Genomic DNA, 23,819 nt, shown 5'->3' on the forward strand with positions numbered 1-23,819 from the left:
ATTGTTCATGCTGTACAGCTAGCATGTGTAAAACCTGGTGGTTATTGTTAACTATATGAGAACATTTTCATGTTAGCATTAATTTCATTTTGGAGGGGTAGTATCCATATTGTACTTCTTTATCCACTAAAAAAAATTTTGCTTTTTAAAAAATGTTTATTGCAGTTTTTTTTTTTTTTTTATTTCTTCCAGGTTGTAAATTTTATTTATTACAATACTTTGTAAATTATTTTTTCTTTAAAAATTACTAATTACTTTTTATTTATTAACGTAAATATATAACAGTTCAATTAAAACTTTAAATATATATTACTAATTAAGCAATAATATAATTATAATTATTTATACACTATATTTTTTAGTGCTTGATGTATATATAAGCTGTAATGTGTTCTGTAACCCTAATAAACAAAATAGTTATTATTTTAGTAATATAAATATTACTGTAAATAAAATAAAAAACATAAATTACCTAATTTAGCATAAAATGCTTCTATTGATTTAAACCTGCACTGTTTAGACATTTATCCTACCTATTAATGGTTAAAATTTTACATTAGAATCTAAATCTTCTTTAAACTTTTTTAAGGTTTTTTCAGGGTTTATTTATTGAAATTTATATTTTTCAAAAATTACTGTTTCTAATTACTCTTAGAGTATAGAAATTTGGTTCCGTAACTGTTTTTCAATCTTCATATTATTTTCAAGTAATCTTTTATATTCTTTAAATTTATATATATATTTTTAACTTTTTTCTTTTGCAAGTGTGGCCTTTCCTGTACTTGGATCTAAGTGAGTAAATTTTCTCTCTAGAATTTTTTTATTTTATTAAAAATACAGACTAAATATATATATACACATATTTAAATATAATTTAATGAATTTACTTTTAATTAATGGTTATTTTTATGAGCATGCAGAGAGTGTGTGTGTGTGTGTGTGTGTGTGTGTGTGTGTGTGTGTGTGTGTGCACGCGCAAATGAGTTCTATGTGCATGAAGGTAATAATGTCAATGAAAGTTATGTAAAAATTGAGATAGAATTTTGGTTTTAAAAACTTCAATCTAGTATTTTGGTAAAAATTAAAAAATACATACCATTGAGATGTTCTATTCAAAATTGTGCAGTCTGACACTCAATTTAATTAAATTTGAAATAAATTAGTATTTATGATATTCCAAGCACGTATAAAAGTGAATGCATAAGCATTTAAATTTAGTAGTTTCTCTTTATTAATTAATATTTTATTCTAATCAGTTCATAATTACACATTATGTACATCATATATTAGGTTTATACGTGTTTCCATAGATAAAAAAAGATTGGACCTGTATTTTACCTTTAAGGATAAAAGATAATTGGTTAAATTTCACATTAACCATTTAGCTGCCGGTTTCATGTCTCCTTGTTAAACTGCAGGGTAGGGTTACTTTTTTAAGTGTTAATTTAGAAGTATACAGAGCTTTAATTATTTTAGTAAGATGAATTTTATTTCTCTTTCTGAAGGTTACAATAGTTCCAAAAGTAAATGTGTTTCATTTTTTAATTAGTATTGTTCAATTTACTTCATTAATCCTGATTTTTTTCACAGTTACTACTACACTGCATTTACTTTCCAGATCCCAGAACTGCAAACCAGTTAGATAAAACATTTGATTTAGTTTTCTTCTAATTCTAAAATGAGAACGTAAACAAAAGCAGCTGAATATACTGACTTCCACAGCGAAGTGGTACTGTTTTGCCTTTAATCGAGAAGGTTCTGGGTTTGAATCAGTCAGCAGGCTTGGTATTTCTTCATACACTAAAAAATTCATTTCTCATCTTGATAACAAAAAAGTAATTGTATCTGGACAATCAGTCTATAAACTGTTTAGAACAGTCTCTCTGGTTTTGGAACAAGTACCAGCTGCTGGCGCTTCCATTTCTTGGGGAAAATGCACTCTTGAAGGCACATGTTATACACCTCCAGAAAAAACTCCGGCTGTGCCCAAACGCCACCTTGACAACTAAATTTGGCAACCATTCCTGGCGCTTGGTGCTTTAGCCAGAGGTATACGTGATGTTGCCTCCAGAAGTTCATCTTGGGTGAAGAGAGGCAGATTTTCCTCGTTGTCCCCGTCATCAATTGTTGATCCCTTGCCACCAGGAAAGAGCTCTTCTATAATTTTCCAGACCTCCCGAACATCCTGCATGACTTTAACTCTGGGACTTAGGGCTGCCCTTACCAGTAGAGTAAATGGCCTTCCCCACAGGTCAGTTTCTATTTTTGTAATTAGTTGCCTCCAGGACATTTTTTATGCGTCTTGAATACTTCTGACGAGGTCCTTCTTGCATTTCCGATATTTGGCCATATAAATGTCCCTGAGGGCTGGGAGACGCACCCTTGTCACACATCTCCTAGCCATGTGACACGCCTCTGTTTTTGGATATCTCAGTGATCCACCAATAAACTGATTATTGGTGATCCACCAATAAACTGACGGGTGACCCTTCGCAGAATATCTCTGTGGTAATACAGAGCACGCCACCTCGAGTGAGCACACAAGTTGAGATACTTTCTCTTCTGCCATATATACTTCCCATATTCCACTGAAGTCAAGCTCTTCTGCAAAAGCACCATGGTTCAGGCCCCTGGTGCTCAGCTCGTGTCAGGATCCAGGTCGAGTGTTGCAGCTCTCTGATAGTAGTCTCTTGCAGAAGTTGGTCCTTGTGAAGCCCCAGTCTACAAATCATGCATTGAAGTCCCCTGCAAGAAGAGTGGGGCAGTGTGTGGGGAGATCCCTTGCAATGCAGTCCAGTTTATCCTCAAACCTCTCTGTTGTGATGTTGGGTGACATGTAGCATGAATAGAGGTAGATCCCCCTGGCCCTCACCCCAATGAATTCCCTCAGGTATACATCCTGGATAGGTGTAGTACCGCATGACCATATGGCAGCACGCCCATCCCCTGACAGATGCCACCCTAATCAGGGATGATTAATGTGTGGCTCGGAGATGAGCGCGAGGTTCATGCCCATCTCCGATGCATACCTGGCCAATAGATCGTGGGCCAGTGCAGCATGGTTTAGATTTATTTGCACAATCTTCATTTCCATGCAGTTGTTGAGCCAGTCCTCCCTCGGCTGTCACTCGCAACATCCTTAACAGCTTCTCTAGGGCACTCAGTGGAGCTCGTCTGGTGCCCTTCAATGCCACAGGACAAGCATCTGGATGCCTCCTTACAGTCTGAGTTAATGCCTCCTCCACAGTTGAAGCATGTTCCCAACCTATCTTCACGACATCCTCTAGCCGTGTGGCTGATCTCAAAACATCTATAGCAGCACTTCATAGGTTGCACTCTAATGTCAACAAGACACGAAACTAGTCCTAACATGACTCGGCCCTTCTGTGTAATCATCGCCGCTAATGCCACTGGCAGCCTGCATATTGCAACCTTGGTGTCATCATACCCCGTCTGATATTGTAGCGCAAATTACCGGGGAGTTCCGGTCCAGCGACCTCCCAGAGTCCTCTGTCTGAATATCGCATTCAAGATCTCAGATTCTCAGTGTGGTACTCTCAGCCCTAGTGTGCACTGAGCCATCCTTTAAGGCATTAACGACCACCTGCTTAAATGCACCCACATTACTTCTGTCGTCCTTTACTTTAATTTCCATGTGGTCCCCTGTTTTCTGAATGGAAAGGATTTCCACCTTGCCAGGGACCACAACCTCGCATATAACTGTTTTCAAAAGATCTGTGAACAACGTTGTCGGTTTCAGAACAAGCATCTCCATCTTGTGCGTAGATTCAACTATCAACTCATTTCGCCAGGCAGAGGGAGATCTGCCGCCCAGATAGTCACATAATAATTCTGCCCCGTCATCCTCCCATCGCATTCAAGGATTTTCCGAACATAAGTGGCAGACTTAGTGCCATAAATTTCTGCCTGTAAGGACCCCATGCTTCTGCCATGGTTGGAAAATACTTGGGCAAAGTCATTGTCAGCACCATACATGGAAGGCGTTCATGATCGGGGGCCACTCCCCAGTCTCCTTGTCCACAATTTTCACCTCCATAGCGTCTGCCAGTACATCCTCTACTCAGATCCTTTTCTTTTCTTTCTTTTTCCTGTTTAGGCTCCAGTAACTACCGTTTAGATAATATACTTCAGAGGATGATATATGTATGAGTGTGAATGAAGTGTACTCTCGTACATTCTCAGTTCAACCATACCTGAGATGTGTGGTTAATTGAAACCCAACCACCAAAGAACACCGGTATCCACGATCTAGTATTCAAGTCCGTGTAAAAATAGCTGGCTTTACTAGGACTTGAACGCTGGAACTGTCGACTTCCAAATCAGCTGATTTGGGAAGATGCATTCACCACTAGACCAACCCGGTGGGTTCTACTCAGATCCTGGAAGCACTCAACAGCCATGCCACCGGCAAGTGCCTTATCACCAATAACCAGCACATCTAACAATTTGCCCTCAGTGATCTCACTTATGTCGATTACTGCAACAGTTTCAACAGCGCCTTCTTGCCTCTCTGGGGTCCTTGTATGTGTATTGTGATACACCTTCCTTGGCCAATTTTTTTTAATGAAATCGGCCATATGCGCTTGACTGGGACTCCATTTTCCAGCCTGTCTAGGACAGGGCACCTTGTGGCAACCACAGTCTGAGTAGCCACCTCTGCAGTTTGATTCCCCCGCAGGGTGGTAGAATAAGCGTTGACCACTCTGCGCAAGTCCCTAACAGCAACACCAAGGTCCACCTCAACTTCCTTGATGCTGCGCTTGACGTTCTTGTCAATATATATATTTTTTTAAGGTTCTTGGCCAGCTGCTCAAGTCTCTGGCCACTTCCCTCAGGTCAAGGGGTACATCCTCCTCTTCTTCAGTGGAGGATTTGCTGGTCTTGATTCTCTTGGCACCATTTCTTCCCTCCATCACCGAACTGGGGTGGGCGGGTAAAACCCTCCACAAGCTCCATATCCTCCTGCCTCAAGGTTGTAGGCTCAGGAGATACTTCAGGCTCTTTTTCTGGACTTTCCTCCATATTGGAGGGCAGGACAGGTAAAAGATTGCTGAAATCGTGTTCTACTCTCCTTCCCATATACCTTTTACCTGTGTACAGATGACTCCAGTGTGGGTGTAAATACTTCCTGGAACACTCTGTATCTTGCTAATAAATAAAATTAATTATTATTTATTTGTTCCACAATGTTTTCACTATCGATAACGATAACCCAATTCCATACCGACAACCTGATAACCCTTACCGATACCGATAATGACCATCCCAGTTCATAAACAACTGAATACAAACATGTCCACTAACCTGCACTAACATGTAACAGTGTCAGTCAGACAATTATTTTCCCTATTGCCAATGGCAATATGGTCGCTTAAACAATAAGCTTAATAAAAAGTAAATCCATCTTCCAAAAATCAATCTTCTTTAAAAAAACACTTCCAGTTAAATTCCACCGACTGATGTGTAATGTCCAAATCAGATAATTGAACCGCGGAACCAATAAACATAAGAAAAAGCACAAATTGCACCAAAAACATATCCGGACTCACCAGATCCTCCAACTTGGTACAGGCTTAATCTGATACTGAGAATAACGCTTTACTTGTAACAATACTTTGCCTTCAAGATCCCAGTTTTGAGCTACTGAATTACTCATTATACAGTCCTTACTGGCAATAAGGGATTTTTAATTTTTTAGCCCACTGAAAGGAGAGTTACTAGGCAATCATTTTCATTCTGATGAAGTGGTTAAGAAAGTGATGTAAAATTGACTATGTAACAAACGAAAAACGTTTTTTTCATGAAGGATTTAAAAAAAGTATTCTTAAAAGATGAATTAAACACGGTGTAAGAAAGAGTTATGACAAAAAATAAGCGTATTTTTTTCATTTATTTGCAAATAATAATAATGGTGTAATTTTCTTTTTATTTTATGACTTACTCTCATATTTAAAGATACAGTAATTAAAATATACATATAACACAATAAGTGAAAATATTCTAAAAATGTATGATAAAAAATAATACAGGATAGATCTATATAAATGAAAATGTAAATGTTCGTTTGTTCAAAATGTAAAATCTCTGAAAGTTCTTCACCGATTGCTTTGAAATTTTGACACAACATTGCATTTGAATATGTGCGTGTTTTTATATACCTACTATTTATATACCTAAGATGTCACACCTGTGACAGGTAAAAACATGTTTTTTTTTTTTAAAAGCAGCGCTATCTTTTGGACATAAAAGCAACACGCTATACTAAATATTTTACATTTCCATTTTAATGTTTCCGATATGTGTGTCTGCTATAGACTAAAAAACTACTGGACCGATTTACACACAGAGGAAAATCAGAAAAGAGAAAGAGGGAAAAATTGAAATGGTAAAAGGGAAGAAGGGCAAAAGGAAATGGAAAGAAGAAAGGAGAAAAAAGAAAATTGTAAAGGGAAAGGAAAATGGTGGTTGGAAAGGGAAAGGGGAAAATGGAGAAAGGGAAAGGTAATTAGCAAAAATGAAAATAGGGAAAGGGAAAAGTGAAGAAGGGAAAGATTAAATTTTGTGAAGTTCCATAATGTTCATTTTGTTAATGTTTTATCAAACTTTCAGTTGTGTTCATTTAATTATATATATATATATATATATATACTCAAATCTAGCAATAGTGAAGCATTACCCGGTCTGCTAGTAAACTAATAAAAACATTTTTTTTTTTTAAATACTGAAGTAAAATACATCATAGCAAATGGGAAATTTACAAAATAAAATGTGGTGTTTGTGATAATATTTAAGTAAAACCAGTAGGTTACTTTAGGCAAGATTTGTTGCACACAATCAAAACATACAATTGTATACAATTAAAAATAAAACATTAAAATATCAAATGTAACAACATATATGAGTATTGAAAAAAAAAATTAAATTAGGAAATAAACAATAATAGTCAAGAGCAGCTACAGTTAGGAATATGTAAATTGATTATTAATAAAAATACTGAATCTAATCTAACCTAAAGTATTCTTTCTTAAAACTCTTGTCTTCATTTATATTACTTGATGTGTCTTGGCTTCAGTTTATTGACTTATAACCAAATGATTTTTTTCTCACCGAGTACTGCACCAATTTAGATCTGCTGCATAATCCTCTCGCACACATCATATTTAATTGTGTATGGCTAATTTTAATTGAATGATGATGTATTATTTTAATAAAACATGGAAGGCAAAGAAACTGACGATGAAATTATCTCTAATAAACATTATTTCTACATAAATAAAAGTGAGGTAAGATCTATCTATCTTTCTATATTTTCTGCTTTGAAGGATTTTTTTTTTTTTAATTTTAGTTAATTTAAGTACATTTTTATCAAGGATTCAAGAAATTCAGGTTAATTTTTTATTAATATTATTGATTAATATCATCTAAACACTTACCTGCAGTGCAATATTGTTTGTTTTTTTAAGGAAATATTTCAATTTAATTTTAAATAGATTCTTCCAAATATTTGTTTAAATAATTTATTAAAATTAACTATGGAAGCATTTATATCTTTATATTATACTGTGTAATTTAAAAATAATTTTAATATTGGGTTTGACTGTATTATTATTTTTCAGGAATAGTTAACTTCTTTTTTCATGCGTAATATCTTTAACTGAAGCAGAATATTGGATAAATATCCAAACAATAATCAGGACTATTGTGCTATAAAATAAGTGTTAGTTATTCATGCTTCTCATGAGTAAGTATATATATATATGTATATATATATATATATATATATATATATATATATATATATATATATATATATATATATATATACTAAAAACAGGTTACACTTTGAAAACATTAAAGTTAATTTTATTTATAGCATTTCAGCTTATGTAAAGAAAATTCTGTATTTTTAGGTCTTGATACCATTAACCGACAAGCAGTACTATGTCATCGTGTTCTTAGGACTTTGCAACAAGTAGCACAGTCTTCTACCAACATGGACAGACAGACATGGGAAGCACTTCTTCTGTTTTTACTTTCTATAAATGATACTCTTCTAGCACCACCTACAGTTAAAGGTATACTTTTGACATAATTTCATTTAATTATAAAATTATGGATCTTATAACATTCTGCCGTTATGCATGTACTTGATACCATGGATTTTGCTCCTTTTAATGTGTTTGTTTCCATTAGCTTGACATTCAACTCTACAAAAGTCACCTGCATAGTTCTTACCCACTCTTCCTTTGCAGTAATATGTGATTAATTTTTTCCTTAGCCGTTACTTTTACTTCCACTCCAGTTTTGAAGTTATAATTAGTTATAATTTTCTTTGAAACTTTGTTATCATTGTTGCTGTTTTTGGACTTTTAATTCCTCATATATCAGATACAAGAAAGTATTGGCACAAAGGTTAATTTAGTGGTTATGGTGTGGCTTTTAAATCAGTTGGTCTCAGGTACAATTCCCATTGAGAATTTGGTATCTTTTCAATATTCGTTATATCCATCTCATTCTTCCTTAATAAAATCCATATAGAGGCAAGCTTGAGGTCATATTATAAAAATAAAAATATATTTAAATTAAAATATTGTGATCTTGCAGTTTAAAAAAATTGTTTTCAAAATTGTGTAGTCTCTGTTTCATTCGTGCATGAGATTTTTCTATTAAATCATTGGATTGATTACATTTGAATTAATTCATTATGGTTTTTGTATATGTTATCAGACATAGCTCTTCTCTACCTTCATTTGAGTCTAGTTCATATCAAAAGTAAAAATTCTTGAAATAAATAATATATCTAAAAAGCACTCAGAAATCTTTAACAAACATTAAATTTAAGACTAGATGGCCATTTCAATTGTTAAATATTCATCATTAGGAGATATTGAGGAATTAGTATTTAGAAACATTAATTAAAGAAGACTAATAATAAAGAAATAATCATTACTACTACGAAATAAATAAACTATACTACAAAATAAATATTTCTAGATTCTAAACTTCTTTTTTTGTCTTCAGTCATTTAACTGGTTTGATGCAGCTCTCCAAGATTCCCTATCTAGTGCTAGTCGTTTCATTTCGGTATACCCCCTACATCGTACATCCCTAACAATTTGTTTTACATATTCCAAACGTTGCCTGCCTGCACAATTTTTCCCTTCTACCTGACCCTCTAATATTAAAGCGACTATTCCAGGATGCCTTAATATGTGGCCTATAAGTCTGTCTCTTCTTTTAACTATATTTTTCCAAATGCTTCTTTCTTCATTGATTTGCCACAACACCTCTTCATTTGTCACTTTATCCACCCATCTGATTTTTAACATTCTCCTATAGCACCACATTTCAAAAGCTTCTAATCTTTTCTTCTCAGGTACTCCGATCAGCCAAGTTTTACTTCCATATAAAACTACACTCCAAACATATACTTTCAAAAATCTTTTCCTAACGTTTAAATTAATTTTTGATGTAAACAAATCGTATTTCTGACTGAAGGCTCGTTTCGTCTGTGCTATTCGGTATTTTATATCGCTCCTGCTTCATCCATCTTTAGTAATTCTACTTCCCAAATAACAAAATTCTTCTACCTCCATATTCTTTTCTCTTCCTATTTTCACATTCAGTGGTCCATCTTCATTATTTCTACTACAATTCATTACTTTAAATTTCTAACAAGTGATTAAACTGTTTTAAGCTAATCCTACACCTTTGGTTGCCTGTAACAATACTTTTTACTTTTTTTTGTTGGAAAATTTATCTTTATATGAAATACACACATACACAAACACATATATGCTATTTACACGCGTGCACACGCATACATGTTCAAGTTATTGATTTATTAAGATTATAAGAAAATAATAGCAATATTTTAAATATTACACATATTTAAGTTATGGTGAAAAGTTTTTTTACTAAAGTAGTCTTTATATTAAAAGTTAATTTTTATGATAAAAGAAAAAGACAGGCTTATAACATTTTTTTTAAATTGATTTCACTTTAGAATAAATCTAAAATAGAAAAAAAAACTTGTGTAAATGTTCCATAACGTCTAAATATGATGATAATTTATTTTAAAAGAAGCTTTTTCTTTTGTGTTTTGTCTGCAAAAAAATAATTTATGTATTATTTTTTAAAAAAACCATAATAAATCATGATTTTTTTATTAATTTCTTAAGATATACTTCCAGATCTGATAAGAAAATTAATAACACTACAGAAGAAAAAACTCCATTATATTTCAGAAAAAATTTGGAAAAATATTTTAGGTTTTAAGACAGCATGTTGCAATTTAAGAGGTTTAAGTTTTGTCAAGTTGATCTAAGAATTATGATGTATTGTTTGTTGTAGATGATGTTGGAGATCAACTTTGTGAAAGAGTGTTAAGTGTTTTATTTGAAGTATGGTTGTTAGCTTGTGTCCACTGTTTTCCATCACCACCTTTATGGAAAACATTACGCGAAATGTGTATGAACTGGAGGCATAGGGTTGCTCTTGTGGAACAGTGGAATAGAGTTAATTTAGCACTTACACAACGTCTACTTGATTTTATGAATGGTCCATCATTTCCTGAATTGAAGATATGTAAGTTATTTATATATATGTTCATCCCTTTGTTCAAGATGCAATTTTTTCAATATTATAAAAATAACTTGCAACTATTTTCTATTTTGTAATTCTCTTACTTTAAATAAAACATTTTTTTTAAATTAATGATTCATTCACTGTTACATTCCATTTATGATAAACAGTAAAATATCCACCCAGAAATTGACAAAATAAAGATAATATAAGTGAATGATTTTACATGAAAAAGTCATAAATTTCATAAAATGTCCTCCGTTCAGCTCTGCGCTCATGCAGATAATACTCCTTAATTTATTGAAACACATCAATTATGAATCCGTGGCAGAGTTTTCATTTCTTCACATTATAAATTTGGATGACAGAATGAATACCATTCTTGAGGTACTCCTATTAAAAAAATATCAATGGGTGAATGCAAGGAGCAACTGAAATATAATGTACATTGGAATTTAACAGGAGAACAAAATGATGCAAAAAGCAGTAGGTATGACTGAATTTTTAATAGCAGAAAAGTGAACACTAGTGACATTCAACATAGTCTAAAAGCTGTTATGGTGATGAAAAATGGCAAAGCATGGAATAGTATCACTAAGGTATGCCACAATCAAACAAATTTAAAACACAACCCTTTGTAAAAAAAATTTGTGAGTATTCTGGGATTCCAAACACCTGTATTTCTATAACACTGTATTATCTGAAAGCTGGGTTGTCTAAATTCTTTGCTATACATGAGACTTTAAAACACCTTAGAGGTGTGTGTGTCGCGTTTGACAATCCATGGAGTTAATAATTCTGCAGTAAAATAATGCTTGACCACAAACGTGATGTGTAACCTTTGAGGCTCTTGTGAAGTTGGAATTTGAACCTATTCCACACCCTCCATACTGGCATCTGATTTGGTGTCTTGCAATTTTGTCTTTTTGCTATTAAAGAGGGATGTTAAGGGTATCATTTCATCGCAGTGATGAAATGATGAAGGATCCGTTGGAGGTTGTAGGTCAAGGAAAGACCACCAGCATTCTTCATCAATGGAATGAGAAAACTGGTTCACTGCTGGGAAGAATGTGTAGTTTTAAATAATGACTACGTGGAAAAATAAGTATTCGTTTTTCAAGCAAATAAAATGTACTTTTACACCACATTTATTTAATTTAACTATATTTTTTTCATTTGTGAGTTGTGACTATTAATTAATTTCAGTTACCCATTATATCTAGGGAGTGAGCTAATCTAGTAATTTATTATTATTATTATTATTATGCTTTTACGGCCAACATGGGACCACTTAAGTCAATTTTAGTTGGATCTTTTCTGAGAAAAGCGTGTTATTTTACTCTTCCGAGCTGCCCAGTATTTCTTCATCCATTCAGATCTTGCTTTCTTTACTTCATCCGTAAACAGGGTGTTTACGGATGAAGTAAACGACAAAATACAATGAAGAGGGTCTTCATTGTATTTTGTCGTTTGTCTGTCTTTTGTTTAAATCTAATGCTTTTGTCTTTTAGCTTTGTAATTTTTCCAGTTTTATTCTGTAGGTCAGTCAGGGAAATTCCCAATTCTTTCATATCTTCTCTAATTTCTTTGATCGATCCTACTTCTAGCTTTTGGAACCAGAGCTTTTCAATGATATTTCTTGACAGTCTTGTTTCCGGTGTCCTTATGAGATGACCAAAGAAAGAGATTCTTTTTTTCCGCATAGTATCAGTAACAGGCTCTATTTCTCGATACACCACCTCATTTGGCAAAATCCACCATTGGCCTTCTTTTTGGTGTTTTTTATTGATACACGTTCTGACAATTCTCCTCTCTATTTTCAGAATTTTTTCAATTCGGTTTTTCTGAGTGATTTTGAAAAGGGTCTCGCTTCCGTAGGTGACTTCTGGCTGTACTACAGTTTTATAATGTTTAAGTTTTGTTTTAGCAGAAAGGCATTTTTTGTTATATGTTGACCAAGTTAATTTTTGGGATTTAATCATTTTATTTGTCCTGTTTTGCCATGTCACTTTTTCATTTAAATTATAAGTTATTATTTCCCCTAGATATTTAAATTGTTTTACTATTTTAATTTTCTGATTGTTTACCGTAATGTGCTCTATTACCAAAGGATCTATGGCCATTAGTTCAGTTTTTTCGAAAGAGATATGAAGCCCTATCTTTTGTGCTAGGTTTTGAAGGCTCATGATTTGTGTTTTGGCTTCTTGAATATTATTTGCTAAAAGAGCGAGGTCATCTGCAAATCCTAGGCAATTTAGTGTGATGGAGTTTTTCTTAGTACCCATTTTTATATTTTTGGGATTTATTTCATACAATTTTCTCATGACAAATTTGAGGGCGCAGTTAAAAAGGAGTGGTGAGAGGCCGTCTCCTTGCCTCAATCCAGTTTTTATGTAGAAGGGTTGAGAGAGTTCACCTCTGAATTTCACTCTGGACTGGGTATTGGTTAAAGTTAATTTTATCATGTTTACGAGTTTAGGGTGAAGGCCCAGGTTTCTCAGAATATTCAGCATGGATGGTCGGTGTATACAATCATAGGCCCTTTTAAAGTCGACGAAGATGATTATTAGTTGTTTTTTCCGTCTTTTATATAAGTCCATCATAAGTTTTAGGGATATTATTTGCTCCGGGCAACCTCTCCATGGCCTAAATCCCCCTTGGTATTCCCCAAGTTCCAGTTCAAGTTGGTCTTTGCATCGGTTGTATATGATTCTCGACAGGATTTTGTATGTGCAATCCAGGAGAGATATGCCTCTGTAGTTTTCTGGATTAGTTTTATTCCCTTTTTTATTTAATGGATGAATGAGGGCTGTGGTCCAGTGTTCTGGAAGTTATTCTTCGTTCCATATTTTCACGAGGCATAGATGTAGGGAAGTTTTGACTGAATAAACTGATGAGTGTTTCCAGAGTTCTGCGAAAAGCTGGTATTCTCTGCTTGCTTTGTAGTTTTTTATTTCATTTAAGGCTGCGAGAACTTCTTGAATTGTTGGCAGGTTGATATTTACGGGTGAAGTTATAACTGGAGTTTCAGTGTCAATCTCAAAAAGCTCTGGGGAGTCGTCACAGTTGAGGAGTCTATTGAAGGTTTCTGCCAAAATTTCAGCATTTTCTTTTTTGGTGTGGGCCATATTTCCTTTTTTTCCTCTCAGCATAAGGGTGGGTGGTTCATATCTTTGAAGAGCCTGACCAAAAATTTTATAATACTCTCAGGAGTTAGTTTTCTTGGAACTTTCTTCTATTTGCTGAATCAAGTTTTTTTGGGCTTGTCGTTTGGTTCCTCTTATAATTTTCTAAGTTATTTTCCTTTGTTTGGTGAATTCATGGTTAGATTCTTCAGTTTTCTGAGTTTGGTGGTTGATCCAAGCCCGGTGTCGGTCTTTGAATCCTTTGTCACATTCTTCATTCCACCATTGGTGTTTTTTTCTTGGGTTTATAGGGGCTAGTTCTTCAGCTATTTCTTTCAGTTGGGATGTCATTTCTTTTAAATTATTAGTTAATTTGATTTTTTTTTTTTGTTTCTTCAAAGATGGCATTGTTTATTAATTTATGTGGATCATAAGCTCTTTTGTTTTTAGGTTGGGATTTTTTCTTTTTATGCGGGGTGAATTTTATTTTAACTTTAATTAAGTAATGGTCCGATCCAGTATCTCCTTGTGATAATTCCGGTCCATGCAAACATGATCGAGTTGCCATTCCCCTTTTTTCCAATCTGGGTGTTTCCATGTCTTCAATTTGTTTGGTTTTCTCATAAAATAGGTAGATTTTGAGATCATATTATGGTTTCTGCAAAATTTGAGTAGTAATCTAGTAATATTAATAAAGAATAAGTCAATATAGTGTGGAAATGTCTCAAAGGTGGCCATTCTGATATTTTAGCTAGTATTTGTTTAGTATGAACCTTTTAATATAAATGATTTTGTTTACAGTAGAAGAAGATTCACAATTAATCCCACAAGGAATGACAAATGATTGCATCGCTCAGTGTTGGTTCAGATTTTTACATTGCCTTGGTAATCCAGTGGACTTATGTCGACCACAAGTTATAAGTCAGACTCAGAAATTTTTACAATTTGCTATTACTAGTGAAACAGTTATTGATCCTTGTCAACATCCGTGCCTTGCTGTTCTACCTACAAATTTTCTTAAAGCTATTAAAGGAATTGCTGGACAAGTTGATGCTTTTCTTGGTAAAACTTTTTATTATTTTTATTACTGCGTATAATTCTATTTGTAAAAATTTCAGCTTTTTTTGTTGTAAATAATCCATTATCGTCATCTCTTCCTGTTCTTCTTCTCTATTTTATTGTTTTGAGTATCTTTTTCATAACGTTTCTATGGCAATTACATTTTATTACATTTTTTTAAAGACTTTATTATTTTAACATTTGTTTCACATTACCAGTTGATTATCTTGTATCATAAAATTTATAATTAAAAATGAAGAAATTTTATAAAAGAGTTGGATTTTATTCATATTTTGTGTTACCTATTTTTATGTTTTTCACATTTACTGCAATTAAGGAAAATGTTTCTGAATCTGTTTTAAATGAGCCTGTTGCACCTAACCAAGATTTAATAAATATTTACAAAAATATGATAAAAACCGAAAATGACAAATAAACTGAAATACAAGAAATATCAAGAAATTTAAAAAAATGGTTAATCATTGATTTATTTAGTTACATTTTTTAAAAATGCATTTTCATATTGTGATTTATTGAATAAATATTTTGTTATATAAATTTTCTGTTTTTTTGTTTTTTATAAATAAGGTTACAACAAAGACAGTAATAAAAATAAGTAAAATGACCTTTTCTACAAGAAAACAGTACCTGCTACACAGCAGATGTATGCTGACTTGAGACTAATTTGTCAATAAGCTGACAGTGATATTAATATTATTGTTTAGATTAGTTTAAAACGTCAGATGTAAAAATTATTGCAAATATAATTTTTTTATTTTAATTAATTGTACAGACTGAATGAAAATGTTTTTCAGTGTTTTACACTTTCTTTCTTTCTGTATGATTGTGTGATCATTGTCAAAATATTAGTTTGAACTCTGTTAACATCAGCTGTTTTATAAAGCCAAGACAGCACACATTCAAATATCTAGGCCAAGAGTTATATTTTGCTAGAATTACTTCCCCGTAAAAATTATTTTTTTATGCAACATATAGATTATAAGGGCTGGCTTTACCCAATTAGCACCTCAGATTTTGGTTTGTCTCTTACACAATCATTGAATTGGAAATAGAGTACACACTTAGTTTCAAAAGGAAAGCTGCCATATCCAGACCACATAGGTACTAGTACGTAAAGTAAAAGCAATCATCCAATGGGATCTTGGGTAAGATTGTAAACTATTTCAATTTAGTTTGATGGATATTTTGTTTATATCCTTGATTCCTTCTTCCCATTTTTATTTCTGTGGGTGTAGGTCTGATACTTGTGGATCCTCCATCTGAGAATGCTGGAATCTTGATGGAGCCAGCGTTTTTTGGTGTTATATAGTATGAGGACTCTCAGTTTGCTATTTGGTATTTTCATAATTATTCTTATGCCCAAAGTGCCCATTAGGTTAATTTGGGTCTACCAATTCTTTAAAAAAAAATCCGTGATATCTATATCATGGATCCATAAGCTTTTTAGCTTAAACCCCCCAGAAATTCATAAGGGAAATCAGAGAAGGAACAGTCTATCCCCAAAAAATCAGTTTGAAATAGCATGAGCTAAAGGAGCAATGAAGATGTTTTACAGATAAAGGATATTTATCCCATCTACAATTTTTAGTAGCCTGGGCAAAAATATTTACCCAGGATGGGAATAGTAGCACATCATTTATTTATAATTTTGCATAAAGCATTTATACAGCACTACAAATAAAGGAGAAAAAAAATGTATATACTTAAAATATTAATAAAAATTTAATAGATATGTTTTAAATATCTTTTATTTAAAGTGTTGTCCCTTTGTTAGATAATGTCAGGGCTTCTTGCTGGCCAAGGCAGTGGAGTCAGTAGCTCTTCTGACTCGCATCTGATCCAGCATTTTGGAAAAATTTCATTAAGGTATCTGCAGACATTCAGAGCAAAATGTGCTGGAGCACACCGTCTTGCTGAAACATGATTATGCCAGCGATCCCTTTTGTGATTAATTTTGGAAGCAGTCACTTGTTGATCATTCTCAGATAACTTTGTTGATTAATTGTGCCATTGAAAAGATAAGGACCAACGAGATGTTCAGCTATCATCCCAGCCCAAATCATAACATGAGGCAGATGGTGTTCGATTCCACAAAAAAGTGAGAATTGTCTTTTGCCCAGAAATAATATTTCAGTTATGAGAGCTTTAATAAATTGCACATTTGTGTGAGAACATGACATTCTTTTTATCGTTTGCTCTCAGAAAGCATTCAAGCAATAACTGACATGCATAAACATGTCAATCAAGGTCATTGTCACTCAATTCATTAACTGTGACCGGGCAAAAACATTTAACTTCTAAGTCCTTCTGTATATGGTCTTGCATTGTAAATCATGGAATGCCTAACTCTGCAGAACATTTGCATGTTGATTGTTTGCAGTAAATTTTATCAGTGATTGTTGAATTATGCCTCCATAGCGACACGTCTCAGCTTGAGTGTTCGGCATATCACTGCATGGCACATCAAGAACATTTCCCATTGCAAAAACCTTCTTCTCCTACGTCAGTATCATTTGTTGTGATTGTGATGATTTCCCAAAATATGCAAAGAAGTCATTCATAATGTTCTCCTGTGTGTGTAGACATTAGTGGACACCACATTCAAGCTAACAAATGCTCTTTAACAGCGAACGCACTTGTATCCGCCATTGTTCTACACTTGACTATGGTTAAAGCCATACCATTGGACGATCCCCACAATGTCATCCTCCCACCTTTTTTAGCAGCAGTGAGCGATATCAGTGGTGAGAATTAGCAGCAGTAGAACCCGATTAAGCTGGATTTATTACAGTGTAAAGGGACTTGCCCCTCACTCTTTACCTTTATTGTTATCATTTTGTTTTTGAATTACAAGGTGCTACCCAAAAGTTCAGGGAATTTTACCATAAAAATAAAATAGCTTGCTATCAACTTATAATTTCCACTGTCTCCTTCAAAGTAATCCCCTTGGGCATTGATACAGTGATCCCAGCGTTTTTCCCATGATTCCATGCATCCCTGGAAGTCTGCAGGTGTAAGTGTTCAAAGCACGTTCTGCGTTTCTTCCTGAATCTTCTCAATTGTGTTAAAATAACAGCCTTTCAATTGAAATTTTATTTTCAGAAAGAGAAAAAAGTCGCATGGGGCAAGGTCAGGAGAATAGGGTGGGTGGGGAATCACTACCGTCTTTTTGGAAGCCAAGAAATTCCGAACGGCTAGTGATGTGTGCACAGGCGTGTTGTTATGGTGCAGAACCCAGCTGTTGTTACCCCACAGATCTGAAAATTTGCGCCTAATACTTTCACGTAACTGCTTCAAAACTTCACAATAGAACATCCCATTGACAGTTTGACTAAGAGGAACAGATTCCTTATGGATAATGCCTTTGATGTCGAAAAAAAATTTTCATGTACTTCACGTTGCTGCGAACTTGGCGTGCTTTTTTTGGCCGCAGTGAACTTGGCGACTTCCACTACGACAACTGTTGCTTAGTTTCAGGGTCATACCCGTACACCCATGTCTCATCACCGGTTATGATGTTGGAGATGAAGTTAGGGTCATCTCTTGCTGAATTTTTCAATCCACTACTGACAGCTATGTGATTTTGTTTCTGGTTGCTATTCAACAGTCTCGATACGAATTTTGCAGCAATGCGTCTCATGTTCAAATTGTCCAACAAGGTGCGTTGCACGGACCCATATGACATTTGTATGATTGCACAAACATCATGGATTGTTTGTCTACAATCTGCAACAATAGCTTCTCACACTTTCGCGATGTTTTCCAGTGTTGCGCTTGTTGATGCTCTTCCTGAATGCTCGTCGTCATCAACTGTCGTTCGTCCATCTTTGAATCGTTAGTGCCACAAAAAAGTTTTACTTTTACTCATAGCATTGTCACCAAGTGCTTCTACAAGCATGCAATGGGTTTCTGCACCAGTTTTTTTAAACATGAAGCAAAATTTGATGCAGGTTCTTTGCTCTTTAAAATCTGCCATTAGAACTTCGCCGAAGCAGTAAAACACAACGTTACACAACCGCACGAAAGTTAACAATGCAGCCTCTCACCATTACAGCTGTTGGAACACTGATTCACAAAGAGTACTGTTAGCCACATCTAGCGGCAGCAGCTCGTACCAGCAATGGTTCGCGCACATTAAATTTCTTTTATTTTTGGTGTTTGAGAAATAACAGAAAAATGTATAAAAAGGATATAGAACAAAATATGGTATGGTCTTGTATAAGAACCTAAACCCAACAACTTATATTATTGAACATTTAAAATGTATTTATAATTAATAAATATAATAGTTGTGTTATTTATAAAATAAAATGTAACCAGTGTAAAAAATGTACATAAGAAAAACAGCAGGTCATTTAAATTAAGATTTTTCAAGCATTTACAGAAATAACAAAAATTAACATTAATTTTGCTGAGCACCTTATTAAAATAAACGTATTATCTATAATTTAGAAAAAATGTGGACATTCTAGAAGTAAGTAATACTGTTAATTAAATAGCACCAAAGCTAATCATTATGACTCCACTGAGTGTTATAAATTGTGATAAATATCATTTCAATTGCATGTAAAAATTTAAAAAAAGTAATACACCTTTTATTTTTAATTTTCATCTCACAAAGTGTAGTTTTTAAAATTTAAGGTTATTTATCAAAAACTGATGATTGAAATACCTCCAAAATATGTTAATGTTTACAAATGTTTAATGCTTAATGAAAATATAAGATTAAGAATAGATTCCCTTGTTTATTCTTAATTGCTTTAATAGATTTTTGATCTGAATAGTATATAATATGTTCTGCCAACAGTTCATTCATGTGTTGCTTTCTGACTGAGATGATCCTAGACTGCTACGTACCAAAGAGTTTGAATAAATAATTTATTATAAACTAATAATTAATTATAATAATTATACAACATCACTCAGTCCTTTGAGTACTGCGCAGCTGAAAGCAATGGAAAACTACAGCTGCTTTTTTTCCAAGAAAATGTGGCTCTCTGCATTTTCACATAGCAATAATGGAGGCGCCTTCCTTGGTAAAATATTCCGGAGGTAAACTAGTCCCCCGTTCGGATCTCCGGGTGGGGACTACTAAGGAAGGGGTCACCAGAAAATTAAAAAATAACATTCTACGAGTCGGAGCGTGGAATGTTAGAAGCTTAAAAAAGGTTGGTAGGCTAGAAAATTTAAAAAGGGAAATGGATAGGATAAATTTGGATATAGTAGGAATTAGTGAGGTTCGGTGGGAAGAGGAAGGCGACTTTTGGTCAGGTGATTTTAGAGAAATTAACTCAGCGTCAAATAATGGGCAGGCAGGAGTAGGTTTCGTGATGAACAAGAAGATAGGGAGGACAGTGGAGTATTTCAAGACGCATAGCGATAGAATCATTGTAATAAGAATAAAATCAAAACCTAAACCGACAATGATTGTTAACGTCTATATGCCTACAAGCGCCCATGATGATGATGGGGTAGAGTGTGTATATGAAGAGATTGATGAAGCAATTAAACACGTAAAAGGAGATGAAAATTTAATAATAGTTGGAGATTGGAATGCAAGCATTGGAAAAGGCAAGGAAGGAAATATAGTGGGTGAATACGGGCTGGGCAAAAGGAATGAAAGAGGAGACCGACTTATAGAGTTTTGCACAAAGTATAATTTAGTAATTGCCAACACCCAGTTTAAAAATCATAATAGAAGAATATACACTTGGAAAAAGCCAGGCGATAGATAGATTATATCATGGTTAAGCAAAGATTTAGAAATCAACTTGTTGACTGCAGAACTTACCCTGGAGCAGACATTGATAGCGACCATAATTTGGTGATAATGAAATGTAGATTGGGGTTTAAAAACCTGAAGAAAAGGTGTCAGATGAATCGGTGGAATTTAGAGAAGCTTGAGGAAGAGGAGGTAAAGAAGATTTTTGAGGAGGACATCGCAAGAGGTCTGAGTAAAAAAGATAAGGTAGAAAATGTAGAAGAAGAATGGGAGAATGTTAAAAAGGAAATTCTTAAATCAGCAGAAGCAAACTTAGGCGGAATAAAGAGAACTGGTAGAAAACCTTGGGTTTCAGACGATATATTGCAGCTGATGGATGAACGTAGAAAATATAAGAATGCTAGTGATGAAGAAAGTAAAAGGAACTATCGGCAATTAAGAAATGCTATAAACAGGAAGTGCAAACTGGCGAAAGAAGAGTGGATTAAAGAAAAGTGTTCAGAAGTGGAAAGAGAAATGAACATTGGTAATATAGACGGAGCTTACAGGAAAGTTAAGGAAAATTTTGGGGTACATAAATTAAAATCTAATAATGTGTTAAACAAAGATGGTACACCAATATATAATACGAAAGGTAAAGTCGATAGATGGGTGGAATATATTGAAGAGTTATACGGAGGAAATGAATTAGAAAATAGTGTTATAGAGGAAGAAGAGGAAGTTGAGGAGGATGAAATGGAAGAAACAATACTGAGATCTGAATTTAAGAGAGCATTAAAAGATTTAAATGGCAGAAAGGCTCCTGGAATAGACGGAATACCTGTAGAATTACTGTGCAGTACAGGTGAGGAAGCGATTGATAGATTATACAAACTGGTGTGTAATATTTATGAAAAAGGGGAATTTCCGTCAGACTTCAAAAAAAGTGTTATAGTCATGATACCAAAGAAAGCAGGGGCAGATAAATGTGAAGAATAAAGAACAATTAGTTTAACTAGTCATGCATCAAAAATCTTAACTAGAATTCTATACAGAAGAATTGAGAGGAGAGTGGAAGAAGTGTTAGGAGAAGACCAATTTGGTTTCAGGAAAAGTATAGGGACAAGGGAAGCAATTTTAGGCCTCAGATTAATAGTAGAAGGAAGATTAAAGAAAAACAAACAGACAAACTTGGCTTTTATAGACCTGGAAAAGGCATTCGATAACGTAGACTGGAATAAAATGTTCAGCATTTTAAAAAAATTAGGGTTCAAATACAGAGATAGAAGAACAATTGCTAACATGTACAGGAACCAAACAGCAACAGTAACAATTGAAGAACATAAGAAAGAAGCCGTAATAAGAAAGGGAGTCCGACAAGGATGTTCCCTATCTCTGTTACTTTTTAATCTATACATGGAACTAGCAGTTAATGATGTTAAAGAACAATTTAGATTCGGAGTAACAGTACAAGGTGAAAAGATAAAGATGCTACGATTTGCTGATGATATAGTAATTCTAGTCGAGAGTAAAAAGGATTTAGAAGAAACACTGAACGGCAAAGATGAAGTTCTACGCAAGAACTATCGCATGAAAATAAACAAGAACAAAACAAAAGTAATGAAATGTAGTAGAAATAACAAAGATGGACCACTGAATGTGAAAATAGGAGGAGAAAAGATTAAGGAGGTAGAAGAATTTTGTTATTTGGGAAGTAGAATTACTAAAGATGGACGAATCAGGAGCGATATAAAATGTCGAATAGCACAAGCTAAACGAGCCTTCAGTAAGAAATATAATTTGTTTACATCAAAAATTAATTTAAATGTCAGGAAAAGATTTTTGAAAATGTATGTTTGGAGTGTCGCTTTATATGGAATTGAAACTTGGACGATCGGAGTATCTGAGAAGAAAAGATTAGAAGCTTTTGAAATGTGGTGCTATAGGAGAATGTTAAAAATCAGATGGGTGGATAAAGTGACAAATGAAGAGGTATTGCGGCAAATAGATGAAGAAAGAAGCATTTGGAAAAATATAGTTAAAAGAAGAGACAGACTTATAGGCCACATACTAAGGCATCCTGGAATAGTCGCTTTAATATTGGAAGGACAGGTAGAAGGGAAAAATTGTGTAGCCAGGCCACGTTTGGAATATGTAAAACAAATTGTTAGGATGTAGGATGTAGGATGTAGAGGGTATACTGAAATGAAACGACTAGCACTAGATAGGGAATCTTGGAGAGCTGCATCAAACCAGTCAAATGACTGAAGACAAACAAAAAAATAATAATTATAAATTATTTTATTTTCAATTTAATTGATCACATCTAAGCTTCTTCAGCAGTTTTTTTTTAATTTAAACATTTCAAAAATGATTGTAGTCACCTAAGAATATATTGATTACATTTGGAAAAAAATAATTTTTCAGTTGAAAAAATAGATCTGATTTTCTGGGAAAAATTTTTATTAAAGATTCTCTGTTTTCTACTTATATTTGTAAAATTGTTTTTGTGAAGAATGTACAATCTTTATGGTATCATTATAAAAAAAAGAGTTCACAATGAACAATTCTATGTTACATATGTGTGTGTTAGATATTTTAAAGAAAGTTATAAAAATTTCAAACGGCAAAAATTACTCTGTATAATTCATTTTAACTCATTGCTGTCAAAAAAGTAGGGGGGTCAGGTAAAAAAAATTTTAAATTACTTAAATTCATTATTAAAATGTCAAAAAATGTAATTTAAGTTATACCAATTAAATTTTTTAGTGAAAATTTAGTTTTTAGAGTCAAAATAATCTAATTTTTTTTTTAAATTCATATTTTCTATTCGTACCATTATAACATTAAAAATTTCAATTTACTTTTCTGTGTAACATTAGTGTATATTAAATGACTAAAAGAGTTAAATTAAATGTATATTAAATGACTGAAGAGGTTTGGATTTTACACTGTAGCTTACAATTAGAGTACAAACATTTGTGAGCACAAGAGGACCATACTACCGAAAGTTTCACGAATATTCATTTGAATTTTTATTTATAGCGAAAAAGAAATTATTTAGCTGACAATAAAAAAATATTTTTTTTTTTGCTGTGTAATTAACAAAATATTTATAATATTAAGTTTTATGTACTAATATTTTACAAAACCTTTTTTTTATTGTAAACTAACCGAAAAAGCAAATAAAATAAAATATAATTTTATAAAATCACTCAAAGTCAAAATCATAGTGAATAAAATTTATTTTATTTTAGCTGTAAGTCTAAAGAGAAATAAAAATAAAACCAGCATTTGAAATCATACTT

The 23,819-nt window shown here is 33.4% G+C and overlaps 1 protein-coding gene across 9 annotated transcripts in view; it reads left to right on the top strand.

The window, feature by feature from the left end:
- Nucleotides 1-23,819, top strand: part of LOC142323805 (ral GTPase-activating protein subunit beta) — a 110,844-nt gene that overhangs the window by 15,927 nt on the left and 71,098 nt on the right. For 5 of the 9 annotated variants that reach the window (XM_075364040.1, XM_075364038.1, XM_075364044.1 and 2 more), the window contains exons 4-7: nucleotides 766-792; nucleotides 7,932-8,096; nucleotides 10,375-10,608; nucleotides 14,532-14,792. In XM_075364040.1, coding sequence (XP_075220155.1) covers nucleotides 766-792; nucleotides 7,932-8,096; nucleotides 10,375-10,608; nucleotides 14,532-14,792 — 687 coding nt within the window. Of the gene's footprint in view, nucleotides 1-765; nucleotides 793-7,931; nucleotides 8,097-10,374; nucleotides 10,609-14,531; nucleotides 14,793-23,819 lie in introns of those variants that run through there. The other 4 variants (XM_075364041.1, XM_075364047.1, XM_075364043.1 and 1 more) reach the window with 2 other exon arrangements.

The sequence above is a fragment of the Lycorma delicatula genome, chromosome 4 (assembly GCF_047948215.1).
Source record: "Lycorma delicatula isolate Av1 chromosome 4, ASM4794821v1, whole genome shotgun sequence".
Lineage (NCBI taxonomy): Eukaryota > Metazoa > Arthropoda > Insecta > Hemiptera > Fulgoridae > Lycorma > Lycorma delicatula.